The 22,257-nt window shown below is 36.0% G+C and overlaps 1 protein-coding gene and 1 non-coding gene across 9 annotated transcripts in view; both read right to left on the bottom strand.

Annotated features, from left to right (window-relative positions):
* Positions 1–6,296: 6,296 nt before the first annotated feature.
* Positions 6,297–22,257, bottom strand: part of GCFC2 (GC-rich sequence DNA-binding factor 2) — a 73,153-nt gene continuing 57,192 nt past the window's right edge. For 2 of the 8 annotated variants that reach the window (XM_022563029.3, XM_022563030.3), the window contains exons 12-18: positions 21,903–22,027; positions 15,795–15,871; positions 15,068–15,169; positions 14,243–14,309; positions 12,145–12,291; positions 8,957–9,081; positions 6,297–8,125 (exon numbers count right to left, since the gene is read on the bottom strand). In XM_022563029.3, coding sequence (XP_022418737.2) covers positions 8,008–8,125; positions 8,957–9,081; positions 12,145–12,291; positions 14,243–14,309; positions 15,068–15,169; positions 15,795–15,871; positions 21,903–22,027 — 761 coding nt within the window. In that variant the 3' untranslated portion in view covers positions 6,297–8,007. Of the gene's footprint in view, positions 8,126–8,956; positions 9,082–12,144; positions 12,292–14,242; positions 14,310–15,067; positions 15,170–15,794; positions 15,872–21,902; positions 22,028–22,257 lie in introns of those variants that run through there. The other 6 variants (XM_022563031.3, XM_022563032.3, XM_089922916.1 and 3 more) reach the window with 5 other exon arrangements.
* Positions 18,134–18,237, bottom strand: LOC115804167 (U6 spliceosomal RNA). The gene has a single exon (XR_004025020.1). It is a non-coding gene; the product is annotated as a U6 spliceosomal RNA (small nuclear RNA).

Raw genomic sequence — 22,257 nt, 5'->3', positions numbered from 1 at the left:
ACCACTGCACTTAACGTCTTGCTCCTAAGGAACAGCAGAATGCAGGTGAAATTCAAGGCAGGTCATTTTGTTCTAAATTAGGCAGCTAACCAAAACGTCCACATACTATTTTCAGTGAAGGGAGTAGAGTGACTAACTTGTCCTCGTTTGCTGGGGACTCCCCAATTTTAGTATTGAAGGTCCTGCATCTTGGGAAACGTCTTAGTCCCAGCAAACCAAGATGGCTGGTCATCCTACCAGCCACATATTTATGGAATTTAATTATCTGTAATAGCCTTTTTTTTTTTGGCTGCTCCATGCAGCATGCAGGATCTCAGTTTCCCGACCAGGTTTCAAACCTTTGCCCCCTGCACTAGAAGCATGGAGTCTTAACCACTGGACTGCCAGGGAAGTCCCTGTAATAGCCTTTTATAATTTAAAAATCCTAGATGTGTTCCTGAAAATTAAAGCACAGTAGGGAGGTGGTATTCCTATGTATTCCTTTATGATTTTGCATAAGAAACCCAAATATGTCCAGGAACATTATTTGCTTTCCAATGAACAAGGTATCAGTGTTCTCACATTCTCACTTCATAGAGCCCTTAGTTTTGCAGAAATTTTAAAAGGGTGCCCCATCCCTTATCTCTCCCCACACCCCTGCCAAAAGATACTTAGTGCCCCTTTTTAACCATTTAGATCCAAATATTTTCTTTTTTTAAAACATGTAAATTAATTTTATTGCATCCTTAAATCATAATTACTAATTGGGGTTGTGTTCATCTGCTGGCCACTATGTAACTTGCCAAATCTTGGAATCATATTGAACACTACCAACTCATTTCCACATAGAATTTCAGGTGGTATTTGCTTTTTATCACAGCAACTTCTGAAAACCAGCTTCATAAATACATATCATCTTCTAAAGTAATGTCACATGATCTAATGTTGAAACTGAACAACCTTGGGCTGTAATCTCCAGTGGTTCTGACAGGTACTGCTGTTTTCCTTGAAAATTTAAAATGTCCCACAGGGGCTTCCCTGGTGGTGCAGTGGTTAGGAATCCACCTGACAATGCAGGGGACATGGGTTTGATCCCTGGTCTGGGAAGATCCCACATGCTGCGGAGCAACTAAGCCTGTGCACCACAACTACTGAGCCCACGTGCTGCAACTACTGAAGTTCACATGCCTAGAGCCCATGCTCCACAAGAGAAGCCACTGCAATGAGAAGCCCACACACCACAACTAGAGAAAGCCCACACACAGCAACGAAGACCCAACACAGCCAAAATAAATAAATAAATAAAAATTAAAAATAAATGTCCCACAATGCCTCTTGAGTTCACAGTGGTGCCACAGGGCATCTCAGATGACAGTTTGGGAACTGTGGGTCCATAGATATTTAATTCTGTCATGCAACCACTACAGGAAAATATTCAAATGAATAGTCAACCTTAATGCTCTTTTGACATTTTGTAAGAAGCCTGTAAAACCTGTGTTAACAAACATTAATTCACATTTCTCTGGACTAACTCCATGAAACTTATTCAAGTTTAAGAGAATATCATCAAAAATGTTGTGTTTATGACTATCTTACAGAATCTTCCTGGGGCACTTCTGGTTAGCAGATCATACTGAAATATCCAGGGCAGTGATTCTAAAGCACTATTTTTGATGGAAACTTGTTAGGTTTCGGTTTGGGCAGAAAAGAGGTTAAGAACCACTGGTCAAATGGACTGTGTCATGTTAAAAGCAAAAATGTCTCTGAATATCACTATCAGTTTTCCTCCATTAACTTCCACTGATGACCTTTGAAGACAGTCTCATGAAGTAAGGTCTTCAATGGTGCTCAGCCCATCTGTAACACTACCAGAGATAGTTCACTATTCCAGACACTTGTCTGACTTAACAAGGTATTTAAAAAATTGATGCATAATTAATGTACAATGAAATACACAGATCTTGGGTTTTCTCTTTGAATTTTTAACAACTGAGTATACCCATGTATCCATCATGCAAATCAAGACATAGAGCACTTCCATCACTACTGAAAGTTACCTTGTCTTTTTTCATTCTTCCATCATTTTAATTATGGCTGTTCTTATATTTAACATACATTGAGTCATAATGTATTCTTACCTAACTGCTTTCATTTAATGATGCTTTTGAGGTTTACTTATTGTATACATTAGTTTATTTCTAATGTTGAGTAGTTTTCCATTGTATGAATCCACCACTTTATCAATTTTGGTTACAGTTTTGGGCTATTTTTAATAAGGCTCCTATCAACACTCTTGTACAAGCTTTTGTTGTGAACATATTTTTATTTTCTTAGGTAAATATGTAGGAGTGGTATTGCTGAGTTGTATGGTTAGTAAATGTTTAACGTTAATAAGAAACTGATCAACAGTTTTCCAAAGTGGTTGTTCCATTTTACACTTCCATCAGCAAACGGAGTGTTCCAATGGCTTCATATTCTTAGCAGCATTTGTTGATATTAGTCTTTTTCAGTCATTCTAGTGGATGTGAACTGGTGTATCGTTGTGCTTTTAATTTGTACTTCCCAGCTGACCTAAGATATAGAATACTTTTGAATAAATTTAAAATTTTGATAAAGTCCAACTTATCCTTTTTTTCTTTCTTTGTTGGTACCTTCTGTGTCCTACCCCAAAAAAATCTTTACCTACTCCAGGGTCAAACACAGTTTATGTTTCTCCCTGCAAGCTTTTGTTTCTGGGCTTTACATTTAGATCTATGATTCACCTGTGTGTGTGTGTGGAAAGTTAAGGGTTGAGGCTCATCTTATTTAATAGTTATTCAGTTGTTCCACCAATAACTGTTATACTCTCCTTTTCCCACTGTATTAACTTGACACTGGTCAAAGATTGATTATATATGTTTAGGTCTATTTCTGGACTTTTGATTCTGTTCCATTGATGTATTAATTTATTCTTATCCTAACATCATAGTCTTGATTACTGTAGCTTTATAGTAAGTCGTGAAACTAGAACGAGCAAGTCTTCCAACTTGTTCTTCCATTTCAAGATCGGTTTGGCTATTTTAAGGTCACTGTACATCTACATAAACTTTATTTTTTTTTAATTTTTTGGTTGCTATACACAGGCTTCCTCTAGTTGCGGCAAGCGGGGACTACTCTTTGTTGCGATGCGTGGGCTTCTCATTGTGGTCGCTTCTGTTGTTGCAGAGCATGGGCTATAGGCACGTGGGCTCAGTAGTTGTGGCTCGCAGGCTCTAGAGTGAAGGCTCAGTAGTTGTGGTGCATGGGCTTAGTTGCTCCGTGGCATGTGGGATCTTCCTGGACCAGGGCTCGAACCCGTGTCCCCTGCATTGTCAGGCGGATTCTTAACCACTGTGCCACCAGGGAAGTCCCAGCATGTGGGCTCAGTAGTTGCAGCATGCATGCCCTAGAGTGTGTGGGCTTCAGTAGTTGCAGCTCGCTGGCTCTAGAGGGTAGGCTCAGTAGTTGTGGTGCACGGGCTTAGTTGCTCTGTGGCATGTGGGATCTTCCCGGACCAGGGATCGATCCCATGTCCCCTGCATTGGCAGGCAGATTCTTAACCACTGAGCCACGAGGCAAGTCCCATAAACTTTAATATATTTTAATCAACCAGTCTTTGTTCTTTTTTTTTTTTTTTTAAAGCCTGATAGAATTTTGGCAGGGACTGCATAACTATTAATCAATATGGGGAGAAGATACCTTAAACAATAACTGAGTTTTCCAATTCATGAGTATACGTCTTTTTATTTAGGTTTAATTATTTTTGGCTGCGTTGGGTCTTCATTGCTGTGTGTGGGCTTTCTCTAGTTGCGGTGAGTGGGGGCTACTCTTCATTGCGGTGTGCAGGCTTCTCACTGCGGTGGCTTCTTGCTGCAGAGCACGGGCTCTAGGTATGCGGGCTTCAGTAGTTGTGGCACATGGGCTCAGTAGTCATGGCTTGTGGGCTCTAGAGCTCAGGCTTAGTAGTTGTGGTGCACGGGCTTAATTGTTCCACGGCATGTGGGATCTTTCCAGACCAGGGTTTGAATCCGTGTCCCCTGCATTGGCAGGTGGATTCTTAACCACTGTGCCACAAGGAAAGCCTTTATTTACGTTAAACACTTTTTTTTTTCCTCAGCAATTTTTGTACTCCTCAGTGCCAAGTCTTTCTATAGATTTGTTCCTAGAATTTGATGTTTTTCACTGCTACTGAAGTGTTGTTTTAAAAATTTGTTTCCAGTTAAATCACTAGCATGCCCCTGGACTTTGATATTTGTAAGATCTTGGTAAATTCACTTATTTGTTCTGATTGAATTTTTTTTTTTTTTTGTAGAGTGCATAAGGCTTTCTACATAAACAATCTTGTCATTTGTGAATGTCGACTCTTTTGTTTTAATCTTTATGCCTTTTTCTTGACTGTGCATGGTTAGGAACTACAGAACAAGGATGAACAGAAATGGTGAGAGCAGACATCCTTGCTTTAATATTTTACCATTAAGTATGATGTTAAGTGTGGATGCTCTTTATTAAAGAATTTATATTCCTGTTTTTGTACTGTGGGAGGGTGTTGAATTTTGTCCAGTGCTTTTTCTGTAATCATTAAGATGATTGTATGGTTTTCCTCTTTTATTCTGTTCATAGGTGAATTATACTGATTAAATTTTTAATGTTGACCCAAACTTGCCTTCCTGGAATAAACCCTATTTGGTCTTGATGTATTAGTATTTTCCTTTTTATACGTTGCCGGGTTCAATTTGCTAATATTTTAAGGATTTTTATTTCTATATTCATGAGGAATATTGGTCTATTTTCTTTTCTTGTAATACCTTTTTCAGGTTTTGTACCACATACGGTATTTCTTAGAAGTCATCTATATAAATATTTCATCACAAGCCTAACAAATCCAAAACTCAATTGTTCTGAGGTATGTTTTCATGGCCATTGAAAGGTTCCTAAAAGCCATATGAAAGAAGTAAAAACAAAAAGGTCATCTGTCTGATTCTGTAAAAATTTTACATCCTTTAAGTGAAAAGCTGAAAAAATCCAGGGAAAGAATTGAGATGTGAGATAAACTGCTAACTCAAAGATTTGTTTTTGCTAGTTGTTTTCTCTCCTTCATTCCATCCATTTCACAGTAACAGGAAAAAAGTTGGGGGGGGGTGTTGGAAAAGGGAACTCTGCACTGAGGATTAGGCAAGCTTCACAAATGTTTTTGAATATCCTCAGATATGGTATATGATGGATAAAAATACTGAGATTCAAACTCCAAGCATAATGAAATTTAGTTGAAAACTATTGGGAATTTAAATCAATTTAGTTTTAAAAGCAGTTCTAATATTTTCCACTCTACAAAAAGCAAGAGAAATCTCTCTGCCCAAGTTAAAAATGTAAGGGATCATCTAACACACCTTTAATTACAAATGCAAAAATTATAGGGAAATTTCAAATGTACACTTTAACAATTAAAAAGTTACAAATTTCATATACAATAAAGTGCCATTTATATAAAAAACAAAGGTCTTTGTGTGTGTATACACACATACGTACTTTTTAAGTAAAGGTCTGAAAGGATAACAAAATGAAAACAGCAGTTACCTCTGGGAACATAACTGTGTAAGAATGCTAAATCCTTTTTAGCAATGGCTTGAATTTTCTAGATGAGATTCTACTCTTCATAATTTGTGTAACCAAAATAAACTTTAAAAAACTGTTCATACCAGTGAATCATGAGTCTTCACTGTAGTAGAAATCACACACCAATCTGCTAAAATAAATTACATGCAGCTTCAAAACTAGGGGTGATAATGTCAGAGGCCACATGCTCAAATCCTACACATAATCAATTTTTTCCTGATTGTCTTTTGGGCAACAATTTGCATAATACATTTAGGATGGCCCTCAAGTTATTTAAACAAATAGATTTGACAAAAATTATTTTAGTAAACTCTTTGAAAAATGTTCTGTTTTTAAAAATTAATTCTCATACACATAGCATGTTTCAAAGTTTTTATTTTATAGTTATTGAGAGTCCCACAAAGATTTTTTTTTTTTTTTGGCTGCGCTGGGTCTTCATTGCAGTGCGCAGGGCTCTTTGTTTAGGGGCTCTCACTAGTTGCTGCATGCAGGCCTAGTTGCCCCACAGCATGTGGGATCTTAGTTTCCCAGCCAGGATCGAACCCGAGTCCCCCGCATTGGAAGGTGGATTCTTAACCACTGGACCACCAGGGAAGTCCCTCAATTTCTTTTTGATTCAATGACCTTGCCTCACTTTCTTAATCGCACAAATTTTTTATTAGAAAATGAATCACATGTGCTGAATATTTATTTATAATAAATTAATTTTATTTTTATTTTTGGCTGCATTGGGTCTTCGTTGCTGCACGCAGGCTTTCTCTAGTTGCGGTGAGCAGGGACTACTCTTCATTGTGGTGCGTGGGGGCTTCTCATTGTGGTGGCTTCTCTTGTTGCGGAGCACAGGCTCTAGGTGTGCAGGCTTAAGTAGTTGCGGCACACAGGCTTAGTTGCTCTGTGGCGTGTGGGATCTTCCCAGACCAGGGATTGAACCCGTGTCCCCGGCATTGGCAGGTGGATTCTTAACCACTGCGCCACCAGGGAAGTCCCTGTGCTGAATATTTAAAATATTTGTTTCCTAAAGCGAGAGAGAGGCATGGACATATATACACTACCAAACGTAAGGTAGACAGCTAGTGGGAAGCAGCCGCATAGCACAGGGAGATCAGCTCGGTGCTTTGTGACCACCTAGAGGGGTGGGATAGGGAGGGTGGGAGGGAGAGAGATGCAAGAGGGAAGAGATATGGGAACATATGTATACGTATAACTGATTCACTTTGTTATAAAGCAGAAACTAACACACCATTGTAAAGCAATTATACCCCAATAAAGATGTCAAAAATAAAATTTGTTTCCTGTCTAGGCCTACCACCAATGACAAAAAAACCGCAACAAAAAATAGTAACTACGTAACACGCGATAACTTAGTACACCAAAAACATACACAAATTTAAAGAAAATGGCAAATGAGGGAAACTATAACATAGCACATTCAAAACATGGGTGTCTTTGTTTTGTTTTTGTTTTTATTTTTGGCCGTGCTGCGTGGCTTGCGGGATCTTAGTTCCCCGACCAGGGATCGAACCTGTGATCTCGGCAGTGAAAGTGCAGAGTCCTAACTACTGGATGCCAGGGAATTCCCAGGACATCAGTATCTTTAAAATATAAAGCTCTTACAAATCCATAAGAAAAAGATGAATAGATATTTCAAAAAGAATTACAAATGGCCAAAAAACAAGTAGTCACTCTCTAATAGCCAAAACAAATCATTAAAATAAGATTTTTTTCACCTATTAAGTGCAAATGAGTTAAAAAAAAATGATAATACCTATTGCTGGTAGAGATTCATTGACCTTTCTTAGAGTTCTGTTGGTACAATACATTGGTACACATTTCTGAAGAACAATTTGACAAGCATTAGTTATCAAAAGCCCTAAAATGCCTTAATCAGAATACTTAACAAGTAATTCATCCCGATTAAGATTTTCATTTAAACTCATCTGTAAACAGAGATAGTTAAAATGAAGAGAACTAAAAGAGGTTTGTAAACAGAGATAGTTAAAATGAAGAGAACTAAAAGAGGTTTTTATGGTTCAGGACAGAAGACCAACCAAGGCCAAAACAGCTATAACAAGCTTCCTTCAACTCCTTTCTTAAGCTGGAAAAGTCGATGGAAAAATCAAATGGAAATGGAAATATGTTAAACTCTTACTGTTACTGTGTGTCTAATTCCTGCAAACACTGCAAAAAAAAGGGGCAGCCTTTCATGATACCAGAAGGTAGAAGGTGGAAGGAATGGAAAGGCAGAGTCCTGCTTTTTGGGTGTTGCAAATCCTCCCCTCCATTACTGGGAATAAAGAAGTGGCAACATTTTTTTTTTTTTTTCCTTCTTTCTCCAAGCAAAAGAGCCAAGTGTGCCTATATTAAAACCTCATTTTAGTAGTTTCCTATAAAGTTCACTCAAACTTCTTTAATTACTGATTTAAGATGGTCTAGGTGATATTCTTCTATGAAGGATTCTGCTTGATTCAAAGCTTTTATTTTCACCAGAATAAGAATTATTTCTTTGACTTCATCCCTGAAAAAAAAACAAAAAAGCATTTTCCCTTTTAGAAATGCAATGTGTAAGGGCACAGTGAATCATGAGTAGTTAATCTGAAACAAAAACTTTACCTTATGCCAATATCTAAGATAGCATAAAATATTTAGATGCTACCTTCTCCACATAATCATGAAGTTCCAATACAGACTATTAGTGGATGTATTCTGGCAAATTTTAATGTGAATGACTATAAAAAAGGAGAAAAGCATAGATCAAATCTATCAGAAATCTGACTTGTGGTTTGCTGCTACCAGCAGCTTATATGGGCTATCCTGGCAGCAGTATTTATCCACAGATATCATCAAATGCTACAATTTGAGGTTTTAACTTTTTTTCTTTTTGTAGAGGTGGTTTACCAGAATACCACTGTATTTAAGTCCTTAAACATCTAGTGCTGTGAATGAGATATCCAAAACAAGAGATCTAGCTACTGCTGGGTAAATGCCAGGTTGCAGACCTGTACATAACAAATGTTGAGATTTTGAAATGGCTAGGAAAATTAAGAAGACATTTAAAACATGCTTGATAAGAGGCTTTTGATTTATAGTTTTAATTTTAAATTCCCCTGTGATACAGTTTTCTGGAAGTGCTTATTTTGGAAGAGATTTACATTTAAAAATATGAACTAATATGCATGAGGTGTGAATATAAAATATTGAGTGATTCTAAAGATCATACAGGAAAATATCTCCTAACTCTTCAGTGACAGTCTTAGATTTTTAAAAGTAAAGTACAAATCTTTCTAAAAATTGATGAGAATGGAACCCTAAACTATGCTTATGGAGGTACAAATAAAATATGCATTACCTGATTTCACTTGTAGATAATTTACGTGCAGACTGCAGTAAAAACTGGATGAAGTTTTCTAGCTGGGGAATAGATGTTCTCATGGCAGAATTTTGGAACCATTTTTCTGGTAAACATGCTGCTATCTGATAATCAAAACACATTATTTTTAATAATGACAGTTATTATCTAAGGACTTTAGCTAACATAATTTCATTTAATCCTCATAGTACTCATGTTGCTTGAGTATTATTCTTCCATTTTATAGTTCATGGTTAAATAACTTTTAAGAATTTCCACGCTTTCTGTCAAGGTTTTATACTTAAAAAAAAATCATATTTTGATACTGAGAGCTTAAAATAGACTACTCTTTATAAATACTTCCTAGTACTTGTAATACTTTCAATACTCTGTATTTCTGAGCAGTTAAATTGTACAAAACATTTATAACTAAACACCAGAAATGTGTAGACACAAAACACATTTAGTTAACATACCTACATTTGACCCTTAAACAATGCAGGGGGTTACGGGCAGTGACCCATTCGCAGTCGAAAATCAGTGTACTAACTTTACAGTCGGCCCTCCATATCTGTGGTTCGGCATCCAAGGATTCAACCAACTGTGGATTGTGTAGTACTCTAGTATGTATTTATTGAAACAATCCATGTAGAAGTGGACCCATGCAGTTCAAACCTGTGTTGTTCAAGGGTCAACTGTATAAAATAGGTACATTTTTTTTTTTCTGTGGTACGTGGGCCTCTCACTTCTGTGGCCTCTCCCATTGCGGAGCACAGGCTCCGGACGTGCAGGCTCAGCGGCCATGGCTCACGGGCCCAGCCGCTCCGCGGCATGTGGGATCTTCACGGACGGGGGCACAAACCCGTGTCCCCTGCCTTGGCAGGCGGACTCTCAACCACTGTGCCACCAGGGAAGCCCAAAATAGGTACATTTAATATGATTTCACAGTAAGAAATTGGGTGAGTTTGTGTATAATCTACATGAAGAAATAAATCAAGGTCATTCTAAGATACACTGAGTGAAAAAAATTAATTATGGTTTTGATTTTCTTGTAATTTAATACATTTCTTTAAATGTCCATGGCAGCATAAAGAGTCAATGTATGTGCATTCATTTTTTTTCTTTTGGAGGGAAAATAACCCCAAACAACACTTATCATCATCATGTTAAAGGTAATACATGATTTGGGGAAAAGTTTTGGAAGAAAAGAAAAATGTTAACAAAATAAAAAAGAAAAGAAAAACGTCCTCATAGCAGAAGGAAGAATTTTTTTAAAAAAGGAGAGAGAATGGGAGCAAGGAAAAATCTGAGATCATACTATTTAAAGAAATTCTTGGTTTTGCTATAGTTGGTAAGATCAAGATCAGTACGTACTTCTAGAAAGTAGAAAGTTGCACCATATATATATCATAAAATATGTTAAATGAAAGTTCTGGAATGCACTCTTTCTAAAATAAATCTGACTGGTCAACACTGAAAACACAGTTGAGGAAAATGATTTATCCTATTTTTTAATCACCTTTTTCAATTATCCAGAAAAAATACAGACACACTGATTGCCTAAGGCAGAAAGTCCTATAAGTCTTATCATGCAAACTGTATCTTTTTAAAGTTTAAAAACCAGCCCTTACTGGCTTGGAATTTAATGTCATTTGCCCTTGCTTTCCCCTTGTTTTGTACCACAAGTCTCAATAAAATTCTGAAGGAACTATCTAGCTTTTCCATAAATGATCCTGGGACTTATAAACACATTGTCTTGGCCTGGTTTTCTGGCCACAAGCTGTGGAGAGAATGTCATATATCCTCTTCCTTACTTCTGCATAGTAGAGCCTATGGTCAAAGAGGACTAAACTGAAACCTGAAACACACATAGGATGGATGATGATTGAAATTTCTGGTAGATAATGTAGTTTAAAACTACATGAAATAAAAACCACAGCTAGAAAAATGGAGGTTGTCTAGGAACTGCTATCTAACATTACATATATATTTATATTTTTAAAAATTTTATTTAAGAATGTAAATATTTTCCCACATTCTTAGAAAGTTTTCCTCATGACTTTTATCTTATGGATAGACACTAATGTTTTTAGACATTTAGGTTCTTTCCAACTGTCATCTATTATAAATAATGCTACAATAATATTCTTTGTACGTAGAAACCTTTATGCACATCTGATTTTTTAACATAGGATAATTTCCTAGAAGTAAAACTGCTAAGTAAAAGGGTATAAACTTTAAAGGTTTTATAGCAATCATGCCAAAATAGTTTCCAGAATTGTATTCCTCTTTCCATAGTGCAGAAACTATTTCCCAGAATTGCCACTCCATATGTTCTAGATGAATGGTATCCCTGGAATGATGTGGGGCTGTTGTTTCCCTGTGCTTATGACAATACTGGAAATTATAATGGAAATAACAGCAAAACATTTGCCAGCATAACAGGTAAAAACAATATCCTTACTGTATTATTTGCAATTCTCTGATTATTAGTACTGTTAATATTTTCCACATGTTTAGAAGTTATCTTTGCATATTCTTGTTTTGGTGAATTAGGCAATTCACCATGTTGCATGTCTTTTGGTCATTTTCAATAAGAATATTTGAATTGTTTACTGCTTTTTAAAAATGTGGGTATTTATCCTCGTTATGCATTGTAACTTATTTTTCTGTTTTTCAACTTTCTTTTTAACTTTCCATTATAGAAAATTTCAAACATAAACAACAGGAGAAAGAATAAGTATAGTGAGCCCAATGAACCCATCTTCCAGTTTTAACAATAATCAAATAATCCTGATACATTTTTGGTTTACTGAAGTTTTACATTTTTGTCAAATCTATTATTTTTTCTCACCATTTTTGCTTTTAAGTTCAGAAAGGACTCCCTTAACATCAGGTATAGTCATTTATCTTCTTAGTACAATATTTTATAGTTTCATTTTTTTACACTTAATTCTTTACTTCACCTGTAATTTACATTGGTATGTAGTGAGAGGTGAGGATCTAACATTCATTTTGTAAACAGTTAACCAGTATACTTTTTTAAAATACTGGGTTCTTCTGGGTTTCTAGTCTGTTAATTTGTTGTTAATGTGAGTACCATAATTTTAATTATTTTGCTACAAAATTGATTTTAATAACTAAATTTTAAAAATGATAAAATTAGAATCAGTTTCTACACAATTTACCTGGTTGCACTTTTTAACAACATCTGGCCCAGGTATGGCATTGAGAAGAGCTATAATAAGATAACGATTCAGCAGCTTCCCTAGTCCTAGCTCTTGCAAGGTGTCTTCTGGGAGGAGTTCATTCCAAAGAAGAATATTGCGGAAGAGCTAAAACACAATAAAATATCAAGTGACTATGTACCTTTTCTCCAAAGGAAAACTGTAATAGTATCCAACAAACATAAAAAGTTGGTCAAACTCTTTTAAACTCTCACTACAATTGGCACTGTTGGAACCATAAATTTTAGAATCAACAGAAAACATTTCTGAATAAACACTTGATTCTTTCCAACCTCCATATATTTGTTCATCCTATTTTCATTTTTTTAGGACAACCGCTCAAAATCTATTTCAAATTACCTTGCTGGAGCCTTTCCTGATCAATAGTCTTCCTTCTCAATCCGTACTCTCCTGGAGGCTCGGGCCATCAGATACAAGACCACAGGACCTCAGGATTCATAAAAGCACTGCTGTTAAAGCCAGTGCTACTGTTACCAATGTGTGACCTTGAGAAATCAATCAAACCTGAGAACCTCACTGCTCTAATATAGAAAATAAGATTAATAATAACCTGTGACTTTGGAGATACCTTGGGTAAAATACTTTTAAGAAAATCTAATAAAAGTAACATGGGTTGCATTTCCCTCCTCTAAATGCAGATCTTTCTGTGAATTTTATGGTATCTTCCACTTTCTTTCCAGTAATATATGTATCACGCTAGGTGCTAAACTACATCCAATTGTACTAATATGCAATGCCTTTTCACAATGTCATTTTTGATGTTGCTTCCTCTTCTTGAAAAGCCTTTTTCCCTGACTCAACCACATGACAAGTATTGATTCACCCTATCAAAATTGTTCTTGCTGAGGTCACCCATTACCTTATCATCATCAAATCCAGTAAAAAAATTTGTCTTCTAATTCTCTTCAGTGGCATTAACACTCTGTCTTCGTTCTTGAAGGCCCTTCACTTAGTTTCCCTGATGCCACTCTCTTATGACCATTCTTAGTTTCACAACTCATTCTTAAGGCCTCTCTGAAGACTCCACTTTCTCTGCCCACCTCTTATCTCAGTATCTCCTAAGGGTGTATCCTTAGCCTTCTTCTCATGCTTCATGCAATCTCCTCAGAGGTTGTCATTCATGACCATGCCTCCAAATACTGCCTATATGTGGTTGACTCCCAAATCTCCAGCTCAGATCTGTCCGTGCAATTCAGAATCATATATCCAATTGCCTCCATTTGTCCCATAGATATTAAATTCACTATGTCCAAAACAGATCTTATCTCTCCTCCCAAACCTTTTCTTCTTCCTGTAACCCCTCCAACGCCCTCAAAGAATGTCATCATAAGTTACCAGGTTGCCAAATTCAAAAACTTGACTAACACCCTACATTCTTCATACGTAATTAATATCTTTTGAATCCATCTTTTCCTTACCTTCCTTTGCCACTGACTTAGCACCGACTTCATCCTGTATCATTTAGACCAGGGGTGAGACAACTATGGCTTGTGAGTTAAATACAGCTTATTGCCTGTTTTCGTAAAGTTGGTGAACTAAGAATGTTTATTTATTTATGTATGTATGTATTAAAATATTTATTTATTTGGCTGTGTCAGGTCTTAGTTGCGGCATGAGGGATCTTCATTGCAGCATGCGGGACTGTGGCACGTGGGCTCTTTTAGTTGTGGCATGCGGACTCTTAGTTGCGGCATGGGAGATCTAGTTCCCTGACCAGGGATCAAACCCCCAGGCCCCTGCATTGGGAGCGTGGAGTCTTAACCACTGGACTGCCAGGGAAGTCCCAAGAATGGTTTTTGTAATTTTAAATGATAGTAAAGCTTACTGAACCAAAGACATGCGCTCATTTGTTTACATATTGTCTGTGACTGTTTGTACTACAGTGGCGGAGCTGAACAGTTCAACAGAGACCATATGACCTACAAAGCCTAAAATATTTACTGTCTGGTCCTTTACAGAATTTTGCTGATCTTCACTCTATAGTAAACTTTTTACAAAATAAAAACAATTATTTTTATTTCTGCCGTTTTCTGCTTACCTTTAGACCTGACCAGAACTGTCTTTCTTGGAACTTTGAATGTGGTGACATTCTGTTTTCTACAGCACTAATTTGAAGCAAAAGAAAGAGAAAGAAGAAAATGCAAATGACTGTTCATCTTTCAGAAACAGAGTTTAAAAACCTGAATGGTTTTGTTTTTTTAAAATCAACCAAACTAAGCCTTAACAGAATATAAAAGGAGGTGCTCTGGTGATATCTACTAAAATTACAAATGCATGCACACTTTTGACTCAATAAACCCATGTCTGAGAATGCCTTCTGTAGATACATTTCCACATGTACAGAATAATATGTCCATAAAATTATTCCCAACATTGTTAGTAATGGTTTACTGCTTACATGCTCGTCAATTACAGTACATCTATATAATGGCATATTGTGCAGCTTAAAAAAGACTGAGGAAACAACTTATGTGATGTCATAAAAAGATCTCAAAGATGTACTAAGTCAAAAAACTAAGGTACAAAACAATGGTTATGACTACAATATACTTACTTTATAAGTAGATATATAAAAAAGGAGAGGAAAATAAGATTAATTCTAATTGCATTATAAGTATTAAAATTCTGTAAGTATTTAATTCTAATTGCATAAAGAAATTCTGGAAAGGTAAAAAAAATTACCAACATTGAGCATTCTTGCATGCATGTATGTGTACAGAGAAGGAAGGGCAAAAACTGGGTGGATGGAGGTCAGGAATGGGAGGGAGTAAGACTTTTCATTTTAAACATAAACAAAGTTTAAAAATACACATTCATACTTTTTAACCATGGGACTATATTACTTATCTAAAATATTACAAACCTTACTGGGGGGGAATTTTTACATGCAGGCATCTCTTCAGGATTCACATTAACTAGCAAGCTTAGAAGTTCCTTTCTTTTCTTTCCATACAGCTCTTCCATCCTGTAAGTACTCTACAGCTTCAGTTCATGATCCATTACTATAACTGATATAACTGATGCCTTCTTAACAAATGTAAGAATATGCATCAAATACTACTTGTTTGATCATTTAAAGGTAAATATAGAATTCAAAGATGCAGTTTCTGGCCCCTCAGTGATGTTCCAGGCCTTATGCTGGGCTTTCCGTGTCAGGCATTGTTCTGAGCACTCTCTTCATCTTCACAATGTCCTGTGAGGTAGGCATTAATTTAATGCCCAATTTTATATACAAGGACACTGATGCACAGAAAGGCCCAAGGTCAAATATCTAGTAATGGTGAATCTGGGCTCCAGAATCTGTGGTCCTAAGCACTCTGCCATGCCGACTGTCATGTTCTTAGGTATATCATTAACCACCACCCCCAACCAAAAAACCCCCCTAAAACCTATGTCTAAGTGCCAGACATCATACACGGCAATATAAAAGGTGACTGAAAAATATTTGTTGAAATCTCAATTTGCGTCTTAATACGTATGTGTGTTTTGTAAACACTTAATACATTTAGTTTCTTCTACATTACACTCTTAAATGAATCTGTATTGCAGGAGTAACTATTTCATAAAATCTAGAAATTAGCAACTCTTACCTCTCTGGATATAGAGGAATAAAAACATCATCATCTATTGCCTTCTTCATTCTTGAAACAATGGGTTTAAGTAAATCCTATTTTTAAAAAATTTAAAAGCATCACTGATATAGGTAGAAATGTGTTTACCAAAAGAAGCAATTTTAACAGAACAGTGCAAATTTGTACACACTCACAGACTCAGGTGTTAAAATAACTATCAATTAGGTACAAGAGAACTGCATTCATCCATGTTGTTGCACGTTGCAGTAGTTGGTGCCTTTTCACTGCAGCACAATATTCCGTTGCATGATGGAACATTTATTTAGATGGTCTTCAGTTTAGGGGTTACTATGAATCATGTTGCTAGAAAAGTTCTTGTAGAACATGTCTTTTAGTATGCATGGGCATACAATTCTAATGGGCATATGTAGAGATAGAACTGCTGGAATACAGTTCATGTTTATATGTTCAACTTTGTACAGAATGCCAAATTGTTTTCTGAAATAGCGGTATGCCATTTATATTCCCACTAGCCATGTATGAGAAATCCTGTCTCTACACCCTTACTAAATCCTGGTATTTTTAGAGTTTTTAAATACTTGCAGTTCTGGTGAGTATATAGTCATATTTTAATTTTTATTTTCCTATTGAGTAATCTGATGTTGAGCATCTTCTCATATTCTTATTTACCATTTGGACATGCCCCTTTGCAAAGTATACAATTAAGATGCTTGTCTACATATGTTTTTTTTTTTAATTTAAATTAGGTTCTATCTCTTATTGATTTGTAGATGCTTTATAAATATGGTTTCTTCCCTGGTTTGTCAATATCCTTTGACATAGTATATTCACTTTGGCAAATTCATTTTATTGTTTGTATATCAAAATTGGAAAATAACCAAAACATCGAATCATGGTAACTTTTAAGGACATCATGTTATGTCCATCCAGTGCATGAAATATTTAGCTAAAGTTTATGAAGACTGTAGTAACATGCAAATTTAAATGTTTAATATTTAAGTGGAAGAAGTAGGATACGAGTGTACATGTCCATTAGTATTAAAATTCTGAAATAAAAGGTAGGCTGAAAATATCCTACAATGGTATCAGTCTTTGTACTAGGATAAAAATTTCTATAATAAGATACTGGTCTTACACTTAAAAAAGGAATCCATATTTGAAAAACGGAAATGGCATACTACATACTAGAGGGAAAGTTATTTTTTTAAGTCAGTGACAATGTGTGTAGCACAAATTAAGCTGTCATATAGCCTATACTAAGCAAGTTACTCATAAATGTAGAATTCAACCGAATATATTTTTTCATAAAAGGTGTATCTAACTGAAGTCCTGTTTCTCTTTTTACTTAAATATCTGTAACATATTCCTCAAATGGCTGCATATCAATATTAACATTAAAAACAAAAACTCAATTTTCTTTTACTCTCTTAAACATTTTGAATTCTTTTTCTTTTTTTTTTTTTTTGCGGTACGTGGGCCTCTCACTGTTGTGGCCTCTCCCGCTGTGGAGCACAGGCTCCTGACGCGCAGGCTCAGTGGCCATGGCTCACGGGCCCAACCGCTCCGTGGCATGTGGGATCTTCCCGGACTGGGGCACGAACCTGTGTCCCCTGCATCGGCAGGCAGACTCTCAACCACTGTGCCACCAGGGAAGCCCTCTTGAATTCTTTTAAAATACAATTATGCTTTGATTTTTTTCCACTTAATGTAAATGATTTTGAATCTCAGCCTTGATAAATATTTCCATATTAATTTTTGTTTCTTAAAAATAGTTCTCTAAAAAATGCTATAAAGGACTTTATTGAGTCAAATGACAGAAGTAGAATATGGATGGTAGATTAAGTACTGTTAAATTTACTGAAATTGCTAACTGTACTATGGTTATGTAACAGACTATCCTTAGCAAATACGCAACTTACTCTCAAAAAGTGTTCAGGAGAAAAAAAATCGTGTGTGTGTGTGTGTGTGTATATCTAATGGGAGAGCAAACACTAATGCAAATGGGGCAAAACATTAACGACAAGTCAATCTGGGTAAAAGGCCTATGAATATGCTATTTTTATTCATGAGAATTTTCTGTAAGTTTGCCATTATTTCCAAATAATTGTTTAAAACAAAAGAAAACTTAAATTCACATATTTTGTAACTCGAAGCTCATTAACTTTTCCAAGTAGTAAAATACCTTTGGTGGAAAAACAAAGTTCTCTAAAGCGTAAAGTTTTAACAACTACACACACTTCTGTACACAGACTTTATTTTTATTTTATTATTTTCTTATTGAAAGGTTCTTTAAATTCTACAATGCTTTACAATTTTCAAAGTTTCACACACATGATAAAAATATGGGATGCTTCATGAATCTGTGTGTCATCCTTGCACAGGGGCCATCCTAATCTGTGTATCATTCCAATTTTAGTATGTGTATTGCCGAAGTGAGCACTGTATAGAGACTCTAAAACAGCTCTGAAAAGGCACTTAAAAGCTCTGGCTAGTAGTTTTTATGATGCTCTGCATATCCATAGTGATAATCCTGGGTGGCATGGGCAGATGTTGAGGCCCTCAGGGGAGAATGAGAGGAGGTGCTCACCACAGCAAGAGCAGCATTACTTTTGTGTGTGTCTGTGTACAGGGGTGTGTAAGACTTTATTTGAAAAAGTTTCTGTGGATAGAAAAAGAAATTTGAAAACTACCAATCTATCTAAGCATTCATCTGATGTCACTTTCACATTTCCACTAACCGGTCACCCAACCTATGCACTATCCCCTGAGGCTGTGCATAACTTCGGGTATCTTTTGACTATTAGATTTCAGTTAATGAGAAACAAACTTCTCTCCCCTACACCTTCCATACGTTGGTCCCGGTTACTTCTCAGGATCATGCAGAGCAAATCTAATCATCCTTCTCTATGAAAACTCTTCAGGTTTAAGATTGATATCTCACTTTTCTACATTTTCTCTTTCCCATACCATCTTAGACACTCTCCATTTAATATACTTTAACCTAAAATTAAATGCAAAATACCCAGGGAAGTCTTACTTGTGAGGAAAGCACATACAACATTTTTACTCAAAAGAGCAGACACCTAGTAGGATGAACTCCCATTAGTCTTTCTGCTACTCAAGTGACATTGTTGACTCATACTGGGTTTACGGTTGATTATAATCCCTCTCTGTGTTACCTATGGTTGCTTCAAAGCTGTGCCTCTCCCATCTTGTATTTATGCAGTTGAATTTTTGAACACAATGGTAGGACATATGTATATTCCTTTTACATTTTATGTTTTGAGAGTCACTCCATTTTCTCAGTATTTTGAAATTCTTTTGGATTCTAATTCTTTTATCCATAGATTTATGACAGAATCCCTAGCTTTCTGCCATTGAGAAATTTTATTAGCATGTATTTTACATCTTCATCCAGTTCAATAAAGATACTGAACAGGACAAAGCTGAGAAGATTCTGGCCCTATGGGTCAGTATTCTTTAGGTATACTCTACCAGTTTTCTGTATATCTGACTATACCATATCTTTTCCCATTTGATCCGTAAGAAAATCTTAACATATTTAAATACATTATCTACTGTACCTGTACAGTACCTTATTTATCAGTGAAAGTAACTGAGATAATATGGAGGAATATGCTTTGATAAACAGTTGTTTGTATTTAGGAACCCCATCAATGAAAGATTACAGTAAACACTGCTTTCTTATTTTAAGTGCTCGTAATCCATCTCTGTAATAATCTATTTTAGAACATTAACCAGAATCAAAACTATTCTCACCAGACATTAGTTTACAGAATCATTTGCTTTTCACTTCAAAATCAGGAACTATGCTGACTTGTTCTTCTGGAACCTTTCTCATTCTCTTCAATTCTTAAATATCACTGAAAAAAATCACTGGCAAACTGTGTTACTAACCTGGAATATTACGTAGTACACTGATTCTCAAGTAGGGATAATTTTGCCATGCCTCAGAATAGTTTATAAGTCTAGAGATATTTTTGGTTGTCAAGATGGGGAAGTGCTACTGGCATCTAGTGAGTAGAGACCAGGGGATCTTAATGCATAGGACAGCCTCCCACAAAGAACTATCTGTTCCAAATGCCAAGAGTGCCAAAGTTGAAAGTCCTGATGTAGTTCTAGTCTCCTACGAATGCAAAGACCCCATTTTCAACATTCAGAGTGGGAGGGCTTCCAGAATTAAAATTACCAGTATAAAGACTTCATGAGTGAATCCATAACACCACTGAAAGACTTCAGTGGTTACAAAGTGCTGGGCCTGCCACTTTAATCTTTTAAAAGTGACTTGGAACTCTGGGCCCCAGCTCCTTCACCTGTAAAATGCAATTAAAGTCCACACATTTTACAAGGTTGCGAGGATCAAATGAGAAAATGTGAAAGTGTTTAAAAAATGGCAAAGCACTATTTACATTTGGGCTATAGTTAAATAATCCCACATGGAGAGCAAATACAGGACTATATAGCTGCTTCCTTGTAGCTCTAACCTACTAATCTTGGTTCTATGCTTTATAACAACACAGAATAAATCTATTCCTTCTTCAAATATAAACACTATCTCTATGCACATCTTCTTTTTAGTTGAATCTCTCTAATTCCTGCATGATTTTCACATGCTTTTATCCTGTTGGGGGTAAGTGGAAAATGCCCTTTCTCCATCAGTTGCTACTGTTCAAATCCTATTCCTTCCTTCAGGTCCCTGCTCAAATGCCACATCTAACAAAAATTCTTTCACTGCAGAAAGTAAATTCTCTCTCCTGCCTCTCTTTTGAGGTTCATAGCCCTTTATCTGGGCCACTCATGGGGAGGCAATGTGGTCAGTGAGATGAGCCTGGGCTTTAAAGTAAGACTAATAACCAAGGTACAAATCCTAGTTCTGACTCAAGGCTTTACTGTGAACAACCTTTCAAGATTCAGATTCTTCAACTGTAAGATTAAGCTCTCACCGTTGTTAATAGGATTGCTGGGACTAAGTGGGATGATACAGGAATAAGACCTAACAGAGTGCCTAGTACACAGCAGGAGTTAGATAAACAAGTGCTCCTTGTCACTCCCACTTACTTCCTATTTGAAATAACAGTTTATGTACATCTTGTTTCCTCTAAGATAACATGCTTCTTAAAGGCAGAATCATGCTGGTATCCCTATTCTCCCTCTTATTTCTTACAGCTTCCCTCCTTCATGACAGCAATTCCAAGTGCTAAAACTTACTGGTGTTCAGAATATGAATACGACATGTCTCCTTGCTTTTTCAACCACCTTGGTTATTCCACTCTGGGTACCCTCCAGTCTGTCAATCTCTCTCTTAATTCTCTTAAAACTCAACGTAAAATTGGTTTACTTATTTAACTGCATGCGTATACAATATTATCAACAAACAGAGTGATAAAAAAGAGTACTACAATAAGAGTAAGATTCAACACTCTCAAAAGAGCCTCTAAAAAGTTCCTTCCTCTTTATGTCTTATGTTCAGTGAAACTCAATTCTAAATTATGCTAAGATGAGAATCTATCCTATTGAAGCTTGAATCCTCAAAGAGATTACTGTTCTCAACTTTGGCAGATTATAGAAAACTAGTTAGTATAATGAATGTTAGCCTAGTTTTAAAATCATTGTTAAAGTAAGGTCATAACACTACTACACTTTTGCCAAAAAACAAAGGTAATTACTATTTTTTTCTTTTAGAAGGAATGAATTTGCACTAATATATTTATGCCTTTTCGTCTCTGCAGGGCCAATGTGTATTCACAAACCTGAAAGACAGCTGGCTGGGCCATGAGAACACAAATCAGACCACTAAACAGAGAGAAATAAGCTAATAAGAATGTAAGTAATAATCTGGATCTTATTGAATGTATGTGTATCCTTTTATAAGCATTACCATTCCTGTAAGAGTGTTCAGAAATATCAAGGTGTATTCTTTCATCTTATTAATTATAAAGAGCAAAAAATGGTCAATCCTAAATATTTTTCCCTAAATAGCTTTCTGATAATCACTTCTTCTGCATCTTCCGTAAACAAAGATTTATAATAAATTATATTGATTTACAAATATATCAAGAAATTCATAATTCTAGAAATTATTACCTGTTTGCCTTTATTAATAACTTCATTTTCACAAGTGGAATGTTCTTCAAAAATCATTCTGCTCTGTGTTATTAAATTTGTTGTCTGTGAGGTTGACAAGGGATCCCAAATGAATTCTACAAAGTCTGAAACAAAAATTTTTGGTGGTGCACAGTTTAGTTACTAGACTGAGCTTTGCTTGTCACATATAAACAATTGAGGCCTTTAGCAAACACTACTTCCCTCCTTATGTGGTTTAAAATCCATGACAATCAGTACCATTATGTATTTGCATACACTCTCTGTTGCTGCAGTCTGGCTCAACTGCAACCCTAGTTAATTCACCTTGTCACAGCATCTGTGCCTGCAGCCATGC

The sequence above is a fragment of the Delphinapterus leucas genome, chromosome 13 (assembly GCF_059928025.1).
Source record: "Delphinapterus leucas isolate spDelLeu-1000000601 "Yukka" chromosome 13, BTC_Dleu_Yukka2, whole genome shotgun sequence".
NCBI lineage: Eukaryota > Metazoa > Chordata > Mammalia > Artiodactyla > Monodontidae > Delphinapterus > Delphinapterus leucas.
This window is presented reverse-complemented; position numbering and strand designations above follow the sequence as displayed.